At 35.3% G+C, this 20,922-nt stretch overlaps 1 protein-coding gene across 2 annotated transcripts in view; it reads right to left on the reverse strand.

Moving 5' to 3' along the window:
* WDR41 (WD repeat domain 41) overlaps positions 1 to 20,922 on the reverse strand; it is a 57,687-nt gene that overhangs the window by 35,383 nt on the left and 1,382 nt on the right. For both annotated transcript variants that reach the window (XM_013994930.2, XM_013994928.2), the window contains exons 2-5: positions 19,623 to 19,738; positions 6,324 to 6,372; positions 4,939 to 5,070; positions 2,127 to 2,189 (exon numbers count right to left, since the gene is read on the reverse strand). In XM_013994930.2, coding sequence (XP_013850384.1) covers positions 2,127 to 2,189; positions 4,939 to 5,070; positions 6,324 to 6,372; positions 19,623 to 19,738 — 360 coding nt within the window. The remainder of the gene's footprint in view (positions 1 to 2,126; positions 2,190 to 4,938; positions 5,071 to 6,323; positions 6,373 to 19,622; positions 19,739 to 20,922) is intronic.

Genomic DNA, 20,922 nt, shown 5'->3' on the forward strand with positions numbered 1-20,922 from the left:
AAAAATTGGACCCATTAACTAAAGTGAGTGAAATGTTGTATCTAACCATTTTTTTCCTAATGTGAAGCAAGATCATAGTGGGAATAAATGCAACTATCTAGCTGATTAACAGTACAGTAAAACACCTGCAAGAAGTACTTTTGAGAAAGAGGAGGCTGCTTGTGAAAAAAAAAAAAAAAGATGAAGTACTTTCACCACATTGAAATAAGATACTTTTTTCTTTTTTGGCTGTGCCTACCGTGAACAGAATTTCTAGATCAAACCTGTGCCACAGCAGTGACAACAGTGGATCCTTAATCTACTGAGCCATAAGGGAACTCTCAAAATAAGATACTTTTTATCAGTTTATGAAACAGCACACCAAAGCAATTTCCCCAAAATACACTAAATCTTTTCTCCTTCCCTATTCCTTCAATGCATGTATTTTAATTTGAAACCTAATAACCTCAGTCAGATAACAATGGCATTTTTTAAAGAACTTATTAACAGGGACATATTTTTAGACCACATAAAGCACAGAGATTTTGATCAAGTCAGTACTTAACTGACTTCTTCAAAGACAGTCCATAGTAAAACTGGATACAAGTATATAGTAAATGGCACATTCTTCCCCAGAGACTTTACTAAACTGATCCTTAGAATAGCATAGTAGCATAAGATGCCTACCAGGAAAAAAAAGAAAAAAAAAAAAGCCTTTTAGGAAAAAAATAAAATACTTTTGACTATTGGCACAGCAATTTTTTTACATTAAAATTATTAGCTCCTGGAGTTCCTGTTGTAGCTCAGTGGTTAATAACCCTGACTAGTATCTATGAGGACGTGGGTTTGACCCCTGGCCTTGCTCAGTGGGTTAATGATCCAGCACTGCCGTGAGCTGTGGGATAGGTTGCAGATGCGGCTCGGATCCCATGTTGCTGTGGGCCAACAGCTACAGCTCCTATTTGACCCCTCACCTGGGAAACTCCATATGCCCAGGGTGCCGCCCTAAAAAGACTAAAGAAAAAAAAAGTGTTAGCTCCAATATAGAGTTCAGTAATCTTCGAAGCAAATGAGGAGTTCCTGCTGTGGCACAATGGGATCGGAGGCCTCTTGGGAGTACTGGGACACAGGCTGGATCCCTGACCTGGCACAGTGGGTTAAGGATCTGACATTGCAGCAGCTGTGGTCTGGGTCTCAACTATGGCTTGGATCTGATCCCTGGCCTGAGAACTCCATACACCATGGGGCAGTCAAAAAAAGAAAAAGAAAGAGAAAAAAGCAAATGAGGAAACACTATTTCATTTTACTTATCTCTCCCCAAACTTGCTGACTTTATTGAAAAACAGTGGCATTTAAGAGCATTTAAGGTAATTTCTTTTATAATCATCAAAGTAGCCAAGTCTTATTCAAGTTTGTTTCTCCAACATGTAGCAGAGTTCCTATCAAGTAATAATCCTCGATTAATATTTGTGAAATGAATGAACTCTATAGTAGCAGTCAATTAGCCACAAAAGATTTTGGTTTGGAACCAAGTAATTGCTATGTCTTTTCCTTATAATCTTATAGAAAACAGAGGTTAAGGGTCAAATAACTCCATGTCTTTAGTTCAAAGTTTAAATATATATATTCAAAAAAGACTACCTACCCTTCCTAGAATTACCTACTAAAAACATACTAGGTACTATCTTTTTAATTTCTTATTATAGTGGGTTTACAATGTTGTCGATTTCTGCTGTACAGCAAAGTGACCTAGTTATACATGTGTATACATTCTTTTCACATTATCCTCCATCATGTTCCATCACAAGTGACCAGATATAGTTCCCTGTGCTACACAGCAGGATCTCATTGCTTATCCATTCCAAATGCAATAGTTTGCATCTATTAACCCTAAAGTCCCAGTTCCTCCCACTCCCTCCCCCTCCCTCTTGGCAACCACAAGACTGTTCTCCATGTCCGTAATTACTACAGACATTCATTCCTTGCTCTAATTTAAAATTCATACATTCTAGCATTTAGTATCTATACTCCCCAATATCTAGTCTTACGAGAGTCAAATGACTGTAGGTATGTATGGAAGAAATATTTAAAACCTACAAAAATAATTTCGTCTAAATTATTAAACAATATTTTCCTCAAAGGGTTACCTTTACAGTAGACTGGAAGCATGACACTTTCTGAACTTGTCTTCCAATATCACAATCCCATACCTATACTTATGTTAAGAAATCATTTCTAAGAAAAATTTTAAAAGCTTAATTATGAGATAACTTTTCTAATAAATAACTCACAAATATTACACATTTACATAGAAAATCTCTAAATAAAGCATAAAGTATTTTGTGTTTATACTACTACAAAAATCAATTCAATTCAGCATAGCAGACTTAAAAGCAGAAATAACTCTGAGATAAATTTTACTATCAAACCATTTGAAAATACCAACAGAATGAGTGGTCTGAATACTGAATCTTTACTGGCATTAAACACTGCAACTATATAAACTGTAAGTTTTAGTCTCCAGAACAATCTACCATTGTTCTATAATCTAATAAACACTGAAAAGCATTTATACCCAAAACTATCACAGCCATTAATTAACATTTACTGAAAGTTCCCTCAATGTGCCTGGCATGATTTACTACTGTTATCTTGATTCAAAGAGGACAGTAACAGTGTATTCCCATTACCTGTATAATAGTTAAAATAATTAGTGGACCTCTCATAAAACATGAGAAGTTAGTTTCACTCAAGGAGCATAATGATTTTCAAATTTTTCTTTTTTTTTTTTTTTTTTTTGTCCTTTTAGGCCCGTGCCCAAAGCATATGGAAGTTCCTAGGCTAGAGGTCAAATCGTAGCTGCAGCTGCCAGCCTACACCTCAGCCACAGCAGCAGAAACACGGGATCCAAGCTAAGTCTGTGACCTACACCACAGCTCATGGCAACACTGGATCCTTAACCCACTGAGCAACACCAGGGATCGAACCTGCATTCTCATGGATACTAGTTGGGTTCGTTAACCACTGAGCCACAAGAGAAACTCCAAATTTTCAAGTTTTTCATACTATTTCTTCTGATAAGATATGTGTGTGTGTGTTTAGTTTTATGACTGCATTGGGGGCATATGGAAGTTCCTGGGCCAGGGACTGAATCCAAGCTACAGCTGCAACCTACGCTGCAGCTGTGGCAATGCCAGATCCTTTAACCTACTGTAGTGGTCTGGTGGGTCAGACTCTCAACCCACTGCGCCACAGCAGAACTCCAAGATATACATTTTATATCATATCTGAGAACACATTTACATACAAACATCTATGTTTATGTATATATGGACTCTTAAGACTATCACTTGACAAAAATAAAAAATCTACTCACAGCATTTTATTAATGAAATTAGTTAACAGTAAAGACCGAAGCTGAGTAAATTTAGAATTCGTATGAATAGAAAGAACTACCAACAAAGCAGCCTGAAAATATTTTTATCAAGAAAAGTCACTCAGCAAAGGAAATGACTCTATACTATCATTTACAGTTAAAGTTTATACTGATACTGTCCCAGCTACTTATGTCTGTATGGAATAGTAATTTTAATATTTGCCTCTAAATCATGTCACAGTACCCTGGGAACAGTCTAATAAAAAGAAAGTATTTTATATTCTATTTTTGAAGAGACTATACTGATACTGAAAACAAATAAACAAAAAAAGACTGTTAGTCCATAAAATGGTATTTGTCTCAATAGATTAATGGTAGTAAAGCTACTCTGACCTAAACATATGAGTGCACTTTATGCCCCTGTTTATGCAATGCTGTAATAACCACAAAACACAGTTTATCTCCATTTAAACCTTTTCTTGAAATTTTTTTCACCTATTGGCAATCTGTCTAGAAATCACATCAGCTGATGAGCTCATTTAAAGTGTGTCATAAAGTATAACTTGGTTCTACAGAAGCCTAAGAAACACTATAACTTTGGGCTTACTCCAAAACTTACTTCACTAATGTTTGAAGCTATTTAAATAGAACTCTCAGATAAGCACAAATTTTTTAAAGCTAATCTATGATACCTTTAAAAAAAAAGGGTAATGAAAAATTAGTCATCCATATCATTTAGCTATGGCCTTCAAAGATCCAATTCTTCAAAAAAATTCAGAATGGCTAAATTTGTTTAAGAAAAATATTTGGAGATGAGTATTACATAGTGGTTCAGAGCTGTGACTGCAGTCAGATTGCTGCTTTCCACCCTACACTGGCTGCATGACTTCAGGCAAGTTACTTACCCTCTCAGGGTCTCTCTTTTCTCATCTATAAATGAGAATAATATTATAAGGATTAAATGGGTTAATAAATGTAAAACAGAACAATGCCTGGCACAGAGAGGCAATTTATAAAACTTCACTATAGCTGTTACATTCTAACTAAAAGTACAGAGGGAAGGTAATTTACATTTTCAATTTTTAAAAAAATACTAAATATATTAAACACTGAGCAGATGGTAATCTGCTTTTCTGCCAGACTCAGATGCTCGAAAGTTTCTTAAGGGCTGGGGCCATTAAAATTCTTTTGCTGTATGACAAATAGAAAAAAAATGGAATTATTGTCCACTTTAACTTATTTATTTCTCTAAATTGAAAAGCAAACTGAGATGATAAATATTTTTAAGCCCACATCTCCCATTTCCTCCAGTTTATTATATAATTTGATGTAACAGTAACTCTGGGAAGAACAGTTTTAGTCATGGAGCTTCCATCAGTAATAAGCCTTAACTTGCTATATCCAGTCTAACACTTCTCATATGCCTAGTACTTTTAAGAAATGTCTTATGAAGATTGGAACAAAATCATTTTTGCTGAAACAGGAATGTAGAGACAGACCCCAAGAGGCTAAAGACTAATGATGTATGTACTGATTCCTTGGGTCACCATAGCTATTTCACCTGATTCTAGATTTAAGGATATAATAACTGTTTTATCAGCAGAGGCTGTCAAGATCAGCTGATTTTTTTCTTCACAAGCTTCCAAAGAAGGAAATGTAGTAATAGCTGTTATCTTTTGAGTATGTCCATTAAGTTCCAAAAGTTTTTCTCCTGTCTGAAATATCAATAAAAAATGTTAATAGTACCGCATATTTCATAACTTAAATAATCTTAAATGACAACATTAAGAAAAAAAATCACCAGGTAGAAAATACATACATTCCATCTAAAATTATTTATATCTTATAATTTAACTTTAAGCAATTAAAAAGAATCTATAAACAGGTGTTACAAAAGTAGTCATAAATAATTTTAATTATTTTTATATAAAATACTAATTTTTAGCATATTATTATAGAAAATTTAAAGGAATACTCTTTACATATGGTGTTAAGAATATAACTGCATAAATTAAGCATAAAAATATCAGTAACCTAATCAGCAGGAAAAAAATAGGGAGTCCTCACTGTCCCAGTATTTGTTATCTAAGTCTTTACAGCTATAAGCTATAGCTAAGCTATAAGCTATAGCTAAGTCTTCACAGCTATAAGCTGTAGCAGAAAATAAGTCAGCACAATAACTATATATATTATATATATATATCTCCAATAATGTATCAACCATCCAAAGTCAGCATTAACTCTATTATTCTCTATTTAACATCAACAGCTATTCCCATCTATCCAATGTCTTTATGCATCAGTTTCTAACTGATTTCCAAAGTAGTATATATACAAAAATGCAATGTAAACATAATATAAATTGCAAATCTTTCCGAGGCTTCAGGATTTCATGTATGTGATGAACACATTAAAAAACTGCTTTAATCACAGGCAAAGACAGCAAAAAATGAGGATCTGGCAGAGTAAGATATCAGTCCAAATAAGGGGGAGAAGATAAATGCTTCAAAAGAGAATAATTTGAGCATTCAAGAAATCCAAGAGGTCCTATTTAAGGTAAAGCCTTAAATATTTTTGAAAAAATAAGCATTTTATTACATTACTATTAAAGTCAAACATAATAAGAATGTTACGCTATCAAACAATTTTGACAGAAAAATTGTCTCCCATAAAAATCAACACTGATTCATTTTCAGAATCAGTGTACAGTTGCTGATAATTTAAATTTTGTTAATTAAGATGAAAACTTTTATTTTCATAATGGCATTTGTTTCTCAGGAAAAAAAGTCTTAAAAACATTGTACTACGAAACATTGGTCCTCATTTTAAATAGATTCGTCCTAAGTAACTCAAGCATTAATTAATCTCAGTTTACTGATATGCAGGTATATCCCCAGATAATGTTACAAATGTTTACTATACAGTTATGTCTTCTTTATTATACAATTCATATAGAATCAGTACATACCTGGGCATTCCACACAACTACAATTCCATCATCACCAGCAGATGCAAATCTGGTTAGAGAAAAGGTCAAGAAAAAAAAAAAAAAAATCACTGGTGACACTGAAAAAAAGCCAGTTGTGCTAAGATTACTAAGAACCATCAGACCTTATTAAGGGTATTATGACTTACTAATATCAATGCAGATTAAGTTCTTTAAGCTAATTTAACAAATATTTATAAAATACTTTCTAAGTTTCTACCAGGTACTGAGAATCCAAAGATAAATAAGACCATTCACAGAGTTGCAATGAATAAACTGCTAGACTAAGAATAAAATATATCTATGAATGATTTTTAAAATCCTTCCTTGCTTTAAAATTATATGATTAAAACTTGCCTTAAGTGAAATGAAACCAAGCTGAGAAAAAGCTACTGATAGGAAATGATATTCCAGGAGTGGAACAAAGGAATCATGTCCTTACATAAGTTCATTATTTCTATTATTTTCTAGGTAAAGATATGTAGATACTTTAACTCCACTATTTAAAGCCAATATATCTCCTCTGCTCCTCTCAGTCTTTGGTCTGTCCACATAAACAGGGTGTTCTTTGGTTTGCAAGGTTTGGGGGATTTTTTCCTTTGGTTTTTTTTTTTTTTTTTTTTTGGTTTGGGCCACACCCACAGCAAGAGGAAGTTCCCAAGCCAGGGATCAAACCTGCACCACTCCAGTGACAACACTGGATCTTTAACCCACTCTGCCACCAGGGAACTCCTGGAAGGTTTGGGTTTTGTTTTGTTTTAGTAAAATAAAAAGAGGTAAAGGAAGGTATGTCTCATGGCATGAAAAAAGAGCTGTGATAAACTCAATTACAGCTTCTCTCTCCTTTTTTACCACCATCACATGTCAAGGAACAATCATTTACATTTTGCAGAGTAAAAGATATCTATGACGTAAATACTATCAAGAAAAATAATCTGTTGTATAGGATTATTCATCATAGTGACTGCATTATAATAAAATCAAGAAAGTACTGTTCTCAAGCAGTGTCCCCAACTCAGCAGTGTACAGTAATCACACTGTGTGTCAAGTAATTTGTTATTAATAATGTAGTTTGCACATTTTTAAATGATTCAATGAATCAAAATCAATTCAAAGCTGTGCCCATAATACCACTTTCACTCACCTCCATGTCAGGTTTGCTTTTTTCGAATAGGAGATGAAGTGGTATTATATGGAGTTCCCACTGTGGCGCAGCGGAAACAAATCCGACTAGTATCCATGAGGATGCAGGCTCAATCCCTGGCCTTGCTCAGTCAGTCAGGGATCCCATGATGCCATGAACTGTGGTTTAGGTCCCAAACTCAGCTTGGATCCCGAGTTGCTATGGCTGTGGTGTCAATTGGCAGGTGTAGCTCAGATTTAACCCCTAGCCTAGGAACTTCCATATGCCGAGGGAGCAGTCCTAAAAAGCAAAAATGAAATAAAATAAAATAAAGAAGTGGTATTATAGAGAGCCAGTTATGAACTGCAAATAACTGCTCCTTACAGTTAACAACTATTAATAAAAGGTCTCCACTAGCAGTTATGGCATTCAGAAAATATGCATTTCCTTGCAAGACTGTTAATTTGTTTTCACAAAATCTGGGCATGCCTTGAACGTCTTCATTAACATAAATGTTGTTAGCCATATGTGCATCATTGGGAGAAAGGTAAAGAACTGATACACTAGGGCACAAAAATTACTATGTTCCTGAGAATATCTGTTCTAATGAATTTTACCTTATAGAAATCCATATATCTCACTACTTCAGTCATATAACAACACTTTCCTTAACACATCAAACTGAGCTTCGAGTTCAAATTTCTCAAGCTCAGTTTTGAAGTCTCATGCTCAGTATTGTCTTCACCGGCTCTGACAATTGCCATATTTAGTACTCATTTCAAAACCTTTTTTTTTTTTTTTTTTTTTTTTTTTGTCTTCTGCCTTTGGCTTTTTAGGGCCGCACTGGCTGCATACGGAGGTTCCCAGGCTAGGGGTCTAATCACAGCTACAGCTGCCAGCCACAGCCACACCAGATCCGAGCTGCATCTGCGACCTACACCACAGCTCACAGAAACGCCAGATCCTTAACCCACTGAGCAAGATCAGGGATCAAAACCACAACCTCATGGTTCCTAGTTGGATTCGTTTCTGCTGCATCATGATGGGAGTTCCCCTCAAAATCTTTTGATAACATCTTCTACTGCAGGAGCTAAGAGACTATCCAGGAGATGGGAAACTTGCCAAATACAGTCTGATAAAGTCTGTTAGTAATTTTTAATACAGATCTACATCTCTTTTTAATAGAAAAAGCCTTTAAAACTTAACTAGATAGAAACCATACAGAGTTATTTTAAAATCCATACCTAACATTTATTTTTATTTCAAAATGAAATATATAAAAGATACAGAGATTAAAAATAAAACAATCTACACCAGCCAGAATGGCCATCATCAAAAAGTCTGCAAACAATAAATGCTAGAGAGGGTATGGAGAAAAGGGAATCCTATTACACTGCTGGTGGGAATGTAAACTGGTGCAACCACTATGGAAAACAGTATAGAGATTCCTCAAAAAACTAAAAATAGAATTACCATTTGATCCAGCAATCTCACTCCTATACATCTATCCAGTGAAAACCATGACTCAAAATGTACATGTACTCCAATGTTCACTGCAGCACTATACACAATAGTCAAGACATGGAAACAACCTAAATGTCCACTGACAGAGGAATGGATAAAGATGTACATATACACAATAGAACTCAGGCATAAAAAAGAATGAAATAATGGCATTTGCGGCAACATGGATAGACTTAGAAATTATCATGCTAAGTGAGGTTAGTCAGACAGTTTGACACCAACATCATATGCTATCGCCTACATGCGGAATCCAAAAAAGGACACAGTAAACTTCTTAGCAGAACAGATACTGATGCACAGATTTTAAAAAACTTATGGTTTCCAAAGGAGAAAGGTTGGTGGGGGAGGGATGGGCTGGGGGTTTGGGATGGAAATGCTGCAAAATTGGGCTGTGATGACCTTTGCACGACTACAAATGTAATAAAATTCATTCAGTTAAAAAATAAAACAAAAATTTTTATATTTAAAAACATAATTTCTGGGGAGCTCCCGTCATGGCACAGTGGTTAACGAATCCGACTAGGAACCATGAGGTTGCGGGTTCGGTCCCTGCCCTTGCTCAGTGGGTTAACGATCCGGCGTTGCCATGAGCTGTGGTGTAGGTTGCAGACGCGGCTCGGATCCCGCGTTGATGTGGCTCTGGCGTAGGCCAGTGGCTACAGCTCCTATTCGACCCCTAGCCTGGGAACTCCATATGCTGTGGGAGCGGCCCAAAGAAATAGCAAAAAGACAAAAAAAAAAAAAAAAAAAAAAAAAACAATTTCTAATGCTTAATTACATATATTTTCTGAATCAGAATACTAAATAATTACTTTGAGTATCAAAAATAGCTGCTGGATGTAAATCTTTAATAGCCTATGTTTCTAGGCATACTGATTTATTTGTATAGAGATGATGGGGTGGGCAGAACTCAAGATGTTTTCTTTGGTATAAAACATCAATTTCTATTGATTTTGAAACTCTTATAATTGCTTTTCTCCCTTTTAGAAGACCACAGGTTTAAAATACATACTTTTTTCCTAACTGTGATTTTTACTTCACATTTTATTGTTTTATTCATTTATTATGTCTGAATCTCACAACTTCACAATGAGAGAGGACTGAAAAGTTGGGAGTAGAAATGATATCCAGAGCATTTTAGCTCGAACTTTAAATCAATCAGTAGTGAACAAAAGTTAGATCTAAACAGTGTTCAACAGTAATGCTTGAAATCACAGCCAATTTTTTTTTATTGCTCAGAGGTCAATTACTCTGTGGATTAATCAGGCTTTTCAATTCTCATATATTCTATTACTTTTTTTTTTTTTTTTTGGCCATTTCACTTATTACCTGCTCTAAAAAAGAAACACGAACCCTTAAAATGCAAACCAGTATAACTCTGATACATATTAGTACCTTTCATAAAATAACTAATAAAGGGGTAGGAGATCATTTACAACTACCCATTCTCCTAAGGTAGATAACTGAAAATGAGTAGCACTCTATCAGTTTATCATAAGCTAAAACAGTCAAGCAAGCACACACTCTAACCATCTCCAAATCAGAAACAAAAATACATCCAAGAATCCCTTACAGTAAGATACACTATAATTGATGAAAAGAAGTCATGAACAATAAAAAAAGGAGTAATTAAATGTCCATAAGGGTTAATCTATTCAATGGAAAGAATAGTGGCTATACTGCCATATAAAATATACTTTTTTTTTTTTTTTTTTTTTTTTTTACTTCTTAGGGCCGCACCCATAGCATATGGAAGTTCTCAGGCTAAGGGCTGAATCAGAGCTACAGCTGCAGGCCTATAGCACAGCAACAGCAACTCAGGATCTGAGTCACGTCTGCTACCTATACCACAGCTCTCAGCAACGCCAGATGCCCATTCCACTGAGCCAGGGATCGAGCTCCCATCCTCTTGGATACTAGTCTGATTCGTTTCCACAGTGCCACAACGGGAACTCCCACAATTTTTTTTAAAACACTCTCAATTAATAAAATCCAAAGATTCAAGTCAAAAGATAAGATTTTAAGAGAAATTCTTCTTTACTGATTAGCACAAAATGTATTTATTATAATTTCATACCACGTGTTAGGGAAATGCCAAGATCAGTTACATACGATTTTTTGCTTCAAGATCTTAAAATTTCATGACTGCTTAGAAATGTGCTATGTTTCATTAAACCCAAGACATCAATTGTAAAACATACTATTATTTTATGTACTATTAAGCAAAAAATGGTATCAATTACAAATGAAAGACACCACTAATTACATGTGTCCAAATTTTAGTGATGATAAAATAGGAAAAAACAGGCTTTTCACATTCAATGAAATATAATTGTCATCTTTCTAACATGGCACATTCTAGTCCAACAAATTTCTGGCTATGTTAGCAAGTTTAAAGGATTAAAGAAATGCTTTTTTCTGTGAATGAATAAGCAAACATTCACGTGTTAAAATGGCTCTGTAATAAAAATTCATTAATAATATTATTATAATCTCACATTTTCTTTTTATAATGATTAATATACCAACATACTGTCACAACAAAAATAGAAATTCAAAAAATGTAAAGCCCAGAATTTCATCACAAACAAAAAATAAATTCCTTGTATTTTTTTCATTTCTCTTTCCCATTCTTACACATAATCTTCAAATTTTCTCAACCTGAAACCCAGTCTTTAAAAATACTCATTAAGAATATACAATTAAATAACTAACCAAAACCATATGCATGGAAAAAAAAATTTTTTAATGTGAGGTGTGATTTAATCAAGACCTATATAGCACAGCTTCTAGAATATTCCATTCCCTCCTCCCCTATCAGAATTAAATTTATTGTGAGAGTCAATGATTCACTCATTCAAGAAATATTAAGCACTAACTATATAGTAAGCATTAACTTTATACGTCTATATGCTTGATCCTGAGAGTAAAGATCAATGAGATAGTTCTTGACTTTGAAAAGCTCATGGTCTACATTGTTATGTTATGCTACAGGGTCCAAATCATGAATTCAATGAGAATTCTCAGTTACACTCATTTCAATTTATAGAAATCATTTCCTTTAAACACCTTCCTTTGGAACATCTCAAAGAAAAGTACTCTCATTCTTCTCAACTGGTTTGTATAAAATAAAATATTTCTACAAGAAATTCCTATGTCCATTACATAAGTGATTATTTAATAGTTCTTATTCATGAGAATTTATTTCAGTTAAGTCAAAGGTGTTACAGATTCAAAGATAAGCTTAGGAGTTTTCTGGTGGCCTAGTGGTTAAGGATTCAGCATTGTCACTGCTGTGGCTTAAGTCTGATCCCTAGCCCAGGAACTTCTCATGCTGCAGATGCAGTCAAAAAAAAGGGAAGAAAACCCCTCGAAACACAAACATAGGACATAAAAAAAGATAACCTATAAACCTAGGTATTCACTATCTTCATAACCACAAAACACTAGAAAAATAAGTTATGGAAATACAGAAGTCCCTGTGGATAACTTCCTGCCAGATCCACAAATATTTTCTAATCATGGTGCAACTAAAATAACATATTTTTTACTACATAGCAAAGTTGAAAAACGCTAATACCAGAAACCAGACAAAAATTAAAAATAACTAGATTTTCATTTAAAGTAGACTTTTACTTGTATGCTAGAACTACTTGAAGAAAATTAGATATGTCTGTAGATAGAGACTTGTAAGAGAAGTTTAAGGCAAATTCAAAGAATTTTCTGAAACCATAGACACTGATGTCACTGATTCTTTCACTAGACCTACTTGAACAACAAAATTTTTTTCCTTGATTAAGTAAAGCATATCTATCTGCAAAGGTAAAACTTTTAGTAAATTTTCTCCTTCAAACCACAAATAGAAAGATAAACTGCGTCAAATTTACAAGTATTAGAGAAAAAAAAAAAAAACCCTGTGACTTCTATTATAGGACACCTCCAAACTGAGCTCAAGTTTCCATGAAGAACCTTCTACTACTAGAGAAACATCTATGGCCTCTCTCTGTTCAGTGATGTAATAAATGATTTTAAGAAAATGAATTGAGTATGCTCAGTTCCTACCTTTCTGGGGTTTCTCTGAGGATTTGACTGTTTAGAGAATGGAACATTCTGATTGGCTCTTATTTTTGAGGTAAGCCTATGTCTGAGTGGGAAGCTTGCAGCTGTCCAGCTGTACCAATGACTCAGTGAACAAGTCTACATAACTCAAGGTGAAAATGAGGAAACCCACTGTGGTTGCATACCAAAGCTACATCTTTTAATCCAGGTTTTTGCTGATTATTCTCTATTAGCCTGATGTGTTCATATCCATCTGTGTGATTCCTGCACCTAATTATATCTAAGCAAAAATCTTGTTTTTACAAAACTACCTTTCAAATTGGCATTTTTCTCTATCAAACAGGTACATATCATTTGTAAACTTTCCATTATGTAGAATTTAAATATAAATAAAAGTGGAAACAGTGCAACAAAAATCTACAGGTACTCATCACGTCTTCAACTCATGCCACAGCCATTCCCCCCTTAGAAAATTATTTTGAAGAAAATCCTAGTTACTGTATTTCATTTCATCAACAGATATTTCAGTACATATTTACATCACAAAGTTAAAATTTAATTCCTTAATGTCACCACATACCCAATAAATAATCACATTTCCCTTTCTCACAATGTTTTTTTAAGTGTATTAGAAGCAGTACCTATATAAAGTTCATACACTATAACTGGTTGATATATCTCTAAAGTCTCTTTTATTCTATTGATTCCTTTTTTCATATATTTTTTCCCTTGCAGTTAAGCGTTTGTTTTACAGAATTCTGTTTCAATTCTGCTAGCTACCTTCTTGTGTTGTCATTTGATGTGCACTTCTTGTCTCCTGTGTTTCTAACAAACTGAAAAGATCCAGAGACTCAATCATATTTGAATATGACTTTTTGTTAATATCAGTTCATAAACAATTTCTATGCCCCATCAGGAAATATAATTTCTGGCAATCTTTTTTCATGTATGTGATGTTAATATCCATCAATAACCATTGCCTAAATTTGTTGTTCTATTAGAGGTTACAAAATTATAATATTTCAATTCTGTGATTCTTCCTAGCTTTTATTCTATGTCTTTTTTTGGGGGTGGGGGAGCACACTCGTGGCATATGGAGGTTCCCAGGCTAGGGGTCTAATCAGAGCTGAAGCCACCAGCCTACGCCACAGCCACAGCAACACCAGATTCACACCACAGCTCACAGCAACGCCGGATCCTTAACCCACTGAGCTAGGCCAGGGATCGAACCCACAACCACACGGTTCCTAGTCGGATTCGTTTCTGCCGCACCACAACAGGAACTCTGCTTTTATTCTTTTATAAAGAAAAATGTCCTGGAGTTCCCATCATGGCTCAGTGGAAATAAATCTGAGTAGCATCCATGAGACACAGGTTTGATCTCTGGCCTCAGTGGGTTGGGGATCCGGCATTGCTGTGAGCTATGGTGTATGTCATAGCCGAGACTCGGATCTGGTGTTGCTGTGGCATAGGTCAGCAGCTATAGGTCAGCAGCTACAGCTCTGATTTGCCCCCTAGCCTGGGAACCTCCATATGCCATGGGTGCAGTCCTAAAAAGATAAAAAATAAAAAATGTCCTCTCATCAACCATAAATGATCCCAAGACAGAGCTTATGTAGAAAAGTCAGTATAGATCTTCACCTGCATATAATCCCCTCAAAAGAGGACTAGCTGCCCAGCTATGAGGAATGTGGATATTTGCCTCCAGCTGTTGATTCTAGGGTCCATTTTAGCTTTCAAGCCAAAGTCATATTATCTCAAGTGGCCCCCAGCCACTGGGACATTTGCAAGTTGGTGGAAGCCAGGAAAAACTCTTGGGTGACCCTCAACCAGTGTCCAAGCAATGCAGGCTAAACAGTCCTAGTTATTTCCCTAATGCAGGACTCATCTAAAGGGCATTCTTTCCAACAGAGTTCTGCACCAGGCTTACAGAGGACTCTGTCAAATCTGCATCATAGTTTGAGATGGCTTCCTTTGTCCAATCCTGCTTCTTCCCTTTCCCATTCAATGTTGTTTCTAATGAACTTTTTGCATGCTTAACTCCATTTTACTGTCTGCTTCCCAGGGAACCCAGGTATTAGGAGGATCTAAATTATCTTGACTACCAATTTCCATTCTCTAAATGTTAGTGAGAAAGATATTCTGAGCTTTGGAATATTTTCTTAAAGATGTAACATCATTTGTTGTTAATTATCAAACTGCACTAAGTTTGTTTAGATTCTTGTGAATGTACAGCTTTACCAGTCATCCTAGGGGTACATTTTATTCTCCAGTCCGGCATTTCATGGGTCACTTGATTCTTTTCCAGTCATGATCACCATCCTACATAACCCTGTCTGTTTCCTGGAGGAGCAAGGAATGGTCAAATGAGCAACAGAGAAAACTATTTTTAAAATGTGTTATGAACTCAGTTTAGTTTAATGTGTCAAATGCTAGAGTATTACATGCAATTTTAGTACAGCCCATTTTTTGGAAGACTCTTGCTGAGGCTTAGCCTTCTTTAGTGATTCCCAATCAATATGACCCTCACTTCATGTTCAAAAAATACAAAAGAAGAAAAGAAAAGGCAGCTGTCTGTTAGGTCATACAGGATTTATTTGGTATCTTCAAAAACCAATCTGAGAAAATTTTCCACTCACTGACTTTAGCTGAACCACCAAGAAAACAAGAAAATCCTCTGCAAAATTCTCAATAAAATGATATTATCTAAAGACCTGAAGCGTGAAACCTGGATTACAACAGCTGACCAAAAAACTAGAATGTGATGTCTATAAAAACAAAATAAAAACATAAAAAGTATGATATAACATTTATTTTAAAACTGGAATGGTATTTTTGTAATTTGACAGTGCATAAATAATGTACACATGCACAGGTAAAGATGTACCTAACTATTAAATCAAGAATCAAAACACTGAGCTCCTCTACTTGTAAGAGTTACATCATTTGTATTTTTTAAATGTATTGCTTACCAATAATGACTCTTTTAGTTATATTTTTTTTAGTACACTACAGAATTAATTTTTTTTAAACAGCCAAAGTTCTTCATTCTGGGACTACATGAAAAACTTCAGGAGTTCCTGTCGTGGCTCAGTGGTTAACGAACCTGACTAGTATCTATGAGGATGTAGGTTTGATCACTGGCCTTGCTCAGAGGGTTAAGGATCTGGAGTTGCTGTGAGCTCTGGTGTAGGTCTAGGACGAAGCTTGGATCTTGCGTTGTTGTGGTTGTGGCGTAGGCCGGTAGCTGTAGCTCCAATTTGACCCCTAGCCTGGGAACTTCCATGTGCTGGGATACAGCCCTAAAAACACAAAAGACGAAAGAAAGAAAAACTTCATAACTAGGTATGTGTAAATTCTGATAGTAATCCCTTGAGTACAAAGAATTAAATGTGGTTCATGTAGCAATATGTCTATTGCAAAGACCACAAAGTAGGCTTTTTAAAAAATCTATTCTAGGTCTTTCGATTCACGGTAAATAGCAAATACGGCCACCAATCTTCCTCCTTATGTCCAACACCATCTGCAATAGGATTTAGTTGCTGCTGCTCCCATCAAGAGGCTGAGTTTATTTATCAACCTACTTAATTCATGCAAACTCCTGGCTTGCTTTGGCCAATGAAACAGCAGCAAACATGATGAAAACAGACTTGACAAGTGTTTTACACTGGGGCTTGCCCTTTCATTGCTCCATCACTGTGTGCATAAGCACTAGAACAACCACACGGTGAAAAACGCTCATCCCAGCTGAGACCACTGTAAACCTGTCACCTTCAGCCAATCTGCCAACTGACCATGAATGGATAACTGCACTAACCAAAATCAGCTGATCTTGCCACAGACAAAAGAACCCACAGAGCTGGGCCTAGCCCAAATTGCTATCCCACAAAATAGTGAAATTAAAAAAATGGTGGTTGTTTTAAACTACTAAATTTGGGCTGATATTTAAAGCAATAGGTTACTTAGACACTCGTCTATAGCTTTTTACTGCTTATGTAACATTTTCTATATCACTGAACAACTGAAGTATACACAAGCACCACTGTGGGGAAAATATAATCAAATATCAGTATCTGTACTATGACCATCATTCTACCAAGTGGCCTTTTCCACAGAGTCTTCTTCTAACTATGTTAGAAGAGCCAAGAAGACACTCTGAAGAAGATAGCAACCAACGTGGAATCTTAACGGTCAATATATATAAAAATTTAAAGACCACATCCTGAAAGTAAACTGAGCTTTTTTTATTTACCTTTCTTACACAAAATAATTTGAGGATTCCTTAAAGCCTAAATATTAGTGATTATGGTCTAAGAAATCATTTTTTAACTTACCTAGCAACTTACTATGGTATAAGATAGTACAAGAAAACTATAGCTGTCCAAATGTCTTACCTTGCCAAAAATGTTTAGTTTCAAAGATGACTAAATAAACAAATAAATAAATAAATATCTCTTAGGACACAGCAACAATAAGTACTACCAAAAAGTCTGAAAATTATTGCATTGTGGTTAACATGCAAGGATTTGGCTGGCTCACATTACAACATGAAAATTGTGTTAATAGGCTAGTAACATATGTAAAAGGCAAATCCTTTCAAGCAAAAGTTGAAGAGAATGCTTTCATATAATTATTTGGCTGAACTTGTCCCTGGTTTATAAAATAGAATTGGACCTCTCAGACTTAACCTGGGTTTATGCTAATGACATGATTCTGATGGTCCTCGAGAAAATTTAAGGACAGGGACTGGTCATGTGGAAAATATGAACAATGTAATTAGAAGGTTGGGGCTTTGAGCCATGGGCTATCAGCCTGACCTCTCGACCTGGGGAGGCAATCAGGGGATGGAAGGGAGAAAAGGCCTGGAAATTGAGTTCAATCATGTGGCAAATAACTCAAACAATCATTCCCATGTAATGAAACCACAATAAAACTCTGGACACCCAGAGCTTGTGTGAGCTTCCTCACCGGTGATACACACTGATGTGCTAAAAGTGTGACGTGTCCTGAAGACACAGAAGCCTTGCACTTGGGACCCTGCTAGACCTTGCCCTATACATCTCTTCATTTGGCTCGTCCCAACCATATCCTTTATAATAAAACAAAAATATAATCAAAAATACAATCAAAATGTAATCAAAAATGTAATCAAAAATTCAGTGCTCTCCTGAGTTCTATCAGTCATTCTAGAGACTCATGAAACCTGAGGAGGTAGCAGGAATTTGTAGCTAATTAGTCAGAAGTGTGGGTGGCCTGGGAATCCTGGAGACTGCAGCAGGTGACTAAGGTGAGAGGAGTTTATGTAGGAGTGCGCCCTTAACCTATAAAATTCAATCTAACTCCCGGTAGTACCAAAATTGCACTATATATGGAAAAAGCAACTAAATACCAAAGAGGTAAGAAAAGCAGAGAAGACAAGGTTAAAAGACATCAGCAGTGATAGTGAGAATTAGGAATAATCACAGTAGCACTCACTTGTGGAGTCAGAAATGGAAGGGGAAAAAAAAGTATCAAAGGCAGTGGAATAATTGATAGGGACAAGAGAAGTGGTATTAGGGAGTTAAGATGGCATGTAACATGTATACTTAATAGTTCAGGGAGTCATTCATTCATTTGAAAACTATTAATTACCTGCTACATGTAAGGCACTGTGTCAGATACTAAAGATTGTGGTAAATAAAAAACATGGCCCCACTCTCATCTAGAGAGGAAGTATTAAATACTTATAAAATTAATTGTGAAATTGGTATTATGATACAGGCTGCAAAAGATAAACATATAGTTGTACAAAGGCTTGATAAAACAGATATAAAGATCAATAATAAGCTAAATCGACAGTCCTAAGATCTACACACCTTCATCTCTGTAAATATATTAAACACATTATACATGTTAGCAAGGAAGTACAGAATAATGTACATTTTAAAAGGGTTTCATGAGTAACAAAAAATTCAGATTAAATAATTATCTTCCACTAAAAATAGTACATTCCTGGGAAGTACCTGACATTTAAACATTTCTCATATTTGTTTCTCAAATCTAGACTCACCGAACATACAGTTAAAACTCTCATCAACATTTTTAAGTCATACAAAAATAACCATTAAGTTACCAGATATTATACTCTGACTTCTGGGCAAAAAAACTTCAGACACATATTTCATCAAAGTACAGAGGTCAGAGTTCCCACTGTGGCTCAGCAGTAACGAACCCGACTAGTATCCAAGAGGGTGCAGGTTCGATCCTTGGCCTGCCTCAGTGGGCTGGGGATCCAGCATTGCTGTGAGCTGTGTATAGGTCACACACTAGGCTCAGATCCTGTGTTTGCTGTGGCCGTAGTGTAGGCTCGTAGCTGCAGCTCCAATTAGATCCCCTAGCCTGGGAACTTCCATATCCTGTAGATGCGGCCCTAAAAAACAAAACAAAACAAAAACGCACAAGTCAATTTCTACTACATGTTATTAATGATTAGTTTTGAAATTTTTAGGAAAGATGGATTAATTTTGAAATTGGTTTTAACATAAAATTCTCTAAAAATTATTTCCAAATAGAATTGGACACTTTAAGTTTCTTACCTATAGTCATCTAACTGTACAAGAAATCGTACAATATCATGATGAGCTTTCAGCACAAGCAGTTCAGTGTAGGGATTCTGGGTTTGTTCCTCACCTATTGTCTGTAAAGAAGATTTCTTGTATTGGAGGGGAAAGAAAAAAAAAAAGAATGATTTATGATAAAAGACAATCTTAGAATAAAACCACACAGTATACATCTACAAGTACAAGATTTAAAAACCTATAAGATATTACATTCTTTTTTTCCTTTTTGGCTGCATCCATGTCATGTGTAAGGAACTCAACCCACACCACAGCAGTGACCCAAGCCACTGCAGTGACAATGATGGATCCTTAACCCGGTGCACCACAAGACAACTTTGATATTATGTTCTAATACTATGTTTTATTTCCCCTAATATTAACTGCCAATTTAACATAGAACATTTCTCTTACCACAAATCCACATCATAAATTTTAGTATTTTGAAACAGAATAAATGTCTTAAAGGGTGAATTTGTTTTACGGAAATTATTCCTTAGTAATCCTGACCTAAAAAATTAATGGGCCAATGCAACACACTATTTTAGAATGGGTGTTTCTCAATTACAACTTGGCAGAAACAAAATTGCAAATCCAAGGAGTAAAATATAATGTAGATTAAAACAATGCCTAGCCCATTAAAGGTACTCAACACATGTTTGCTGAATGAATAAAAAAAGAAATGAAATCATTTAGAGTCAATGAATTCAATAAATTCCACTTTGAGCAATAATACTGATAAAGATAATTGCTAACATTTACGTGTGGCAGTGAGGTATATGAGATGTCAGTTCATATGCCAGACACTGCAAAGCACATGAGACATATAACTCATCCAATAGTTTTGTAACATAGGTCTCATCAACCCCATTTCTATAATCAAATACAGTACTGTTTCATAATAAAACTTGCATTCTTAACCTCTGAACTGTAGGTTCTCAAACTCCATACTACTTACCTTTTAGACCAGGTAATTACTTTGCTAAGGTCTGTCCTGCCCATTGTAGGATGCTCAGCATGATCCCTGCCTTCTACACACTAAATGCCAATAGAAATCCAACCCTCCCCAATCATGACAATCAAAAATGTCTCTGGACATTACCAAATGTCCCCTAAGTGGCAAAATCATCCCAGCAGAGAAACACTACTTAAACTAGAAGCCAGATACAAATTTCTTGGGTAACTAGGGAAAAAAAATCATTGATTCTGAAAATGTACAAATTCAAAGCAATTGTAAAATGTACATCATAAATTTTTAAAAAATCACCCTCAAAAGAGT

This window comes from Sus scrofa, chromosome 2 (assembly GCF_000003025.6).
Source record: "Sus scrofa isolate TJ Tabasco breed Duroc chromosome 2, Sscrofa11.1, whole genome shotgun sequence".
Classification (NCBI taxonomy): Eukaryota; Metazoa; Chordata; class Mammalia; order Artiodactyla; family Suidae; genus Sus; species Sus scrofa.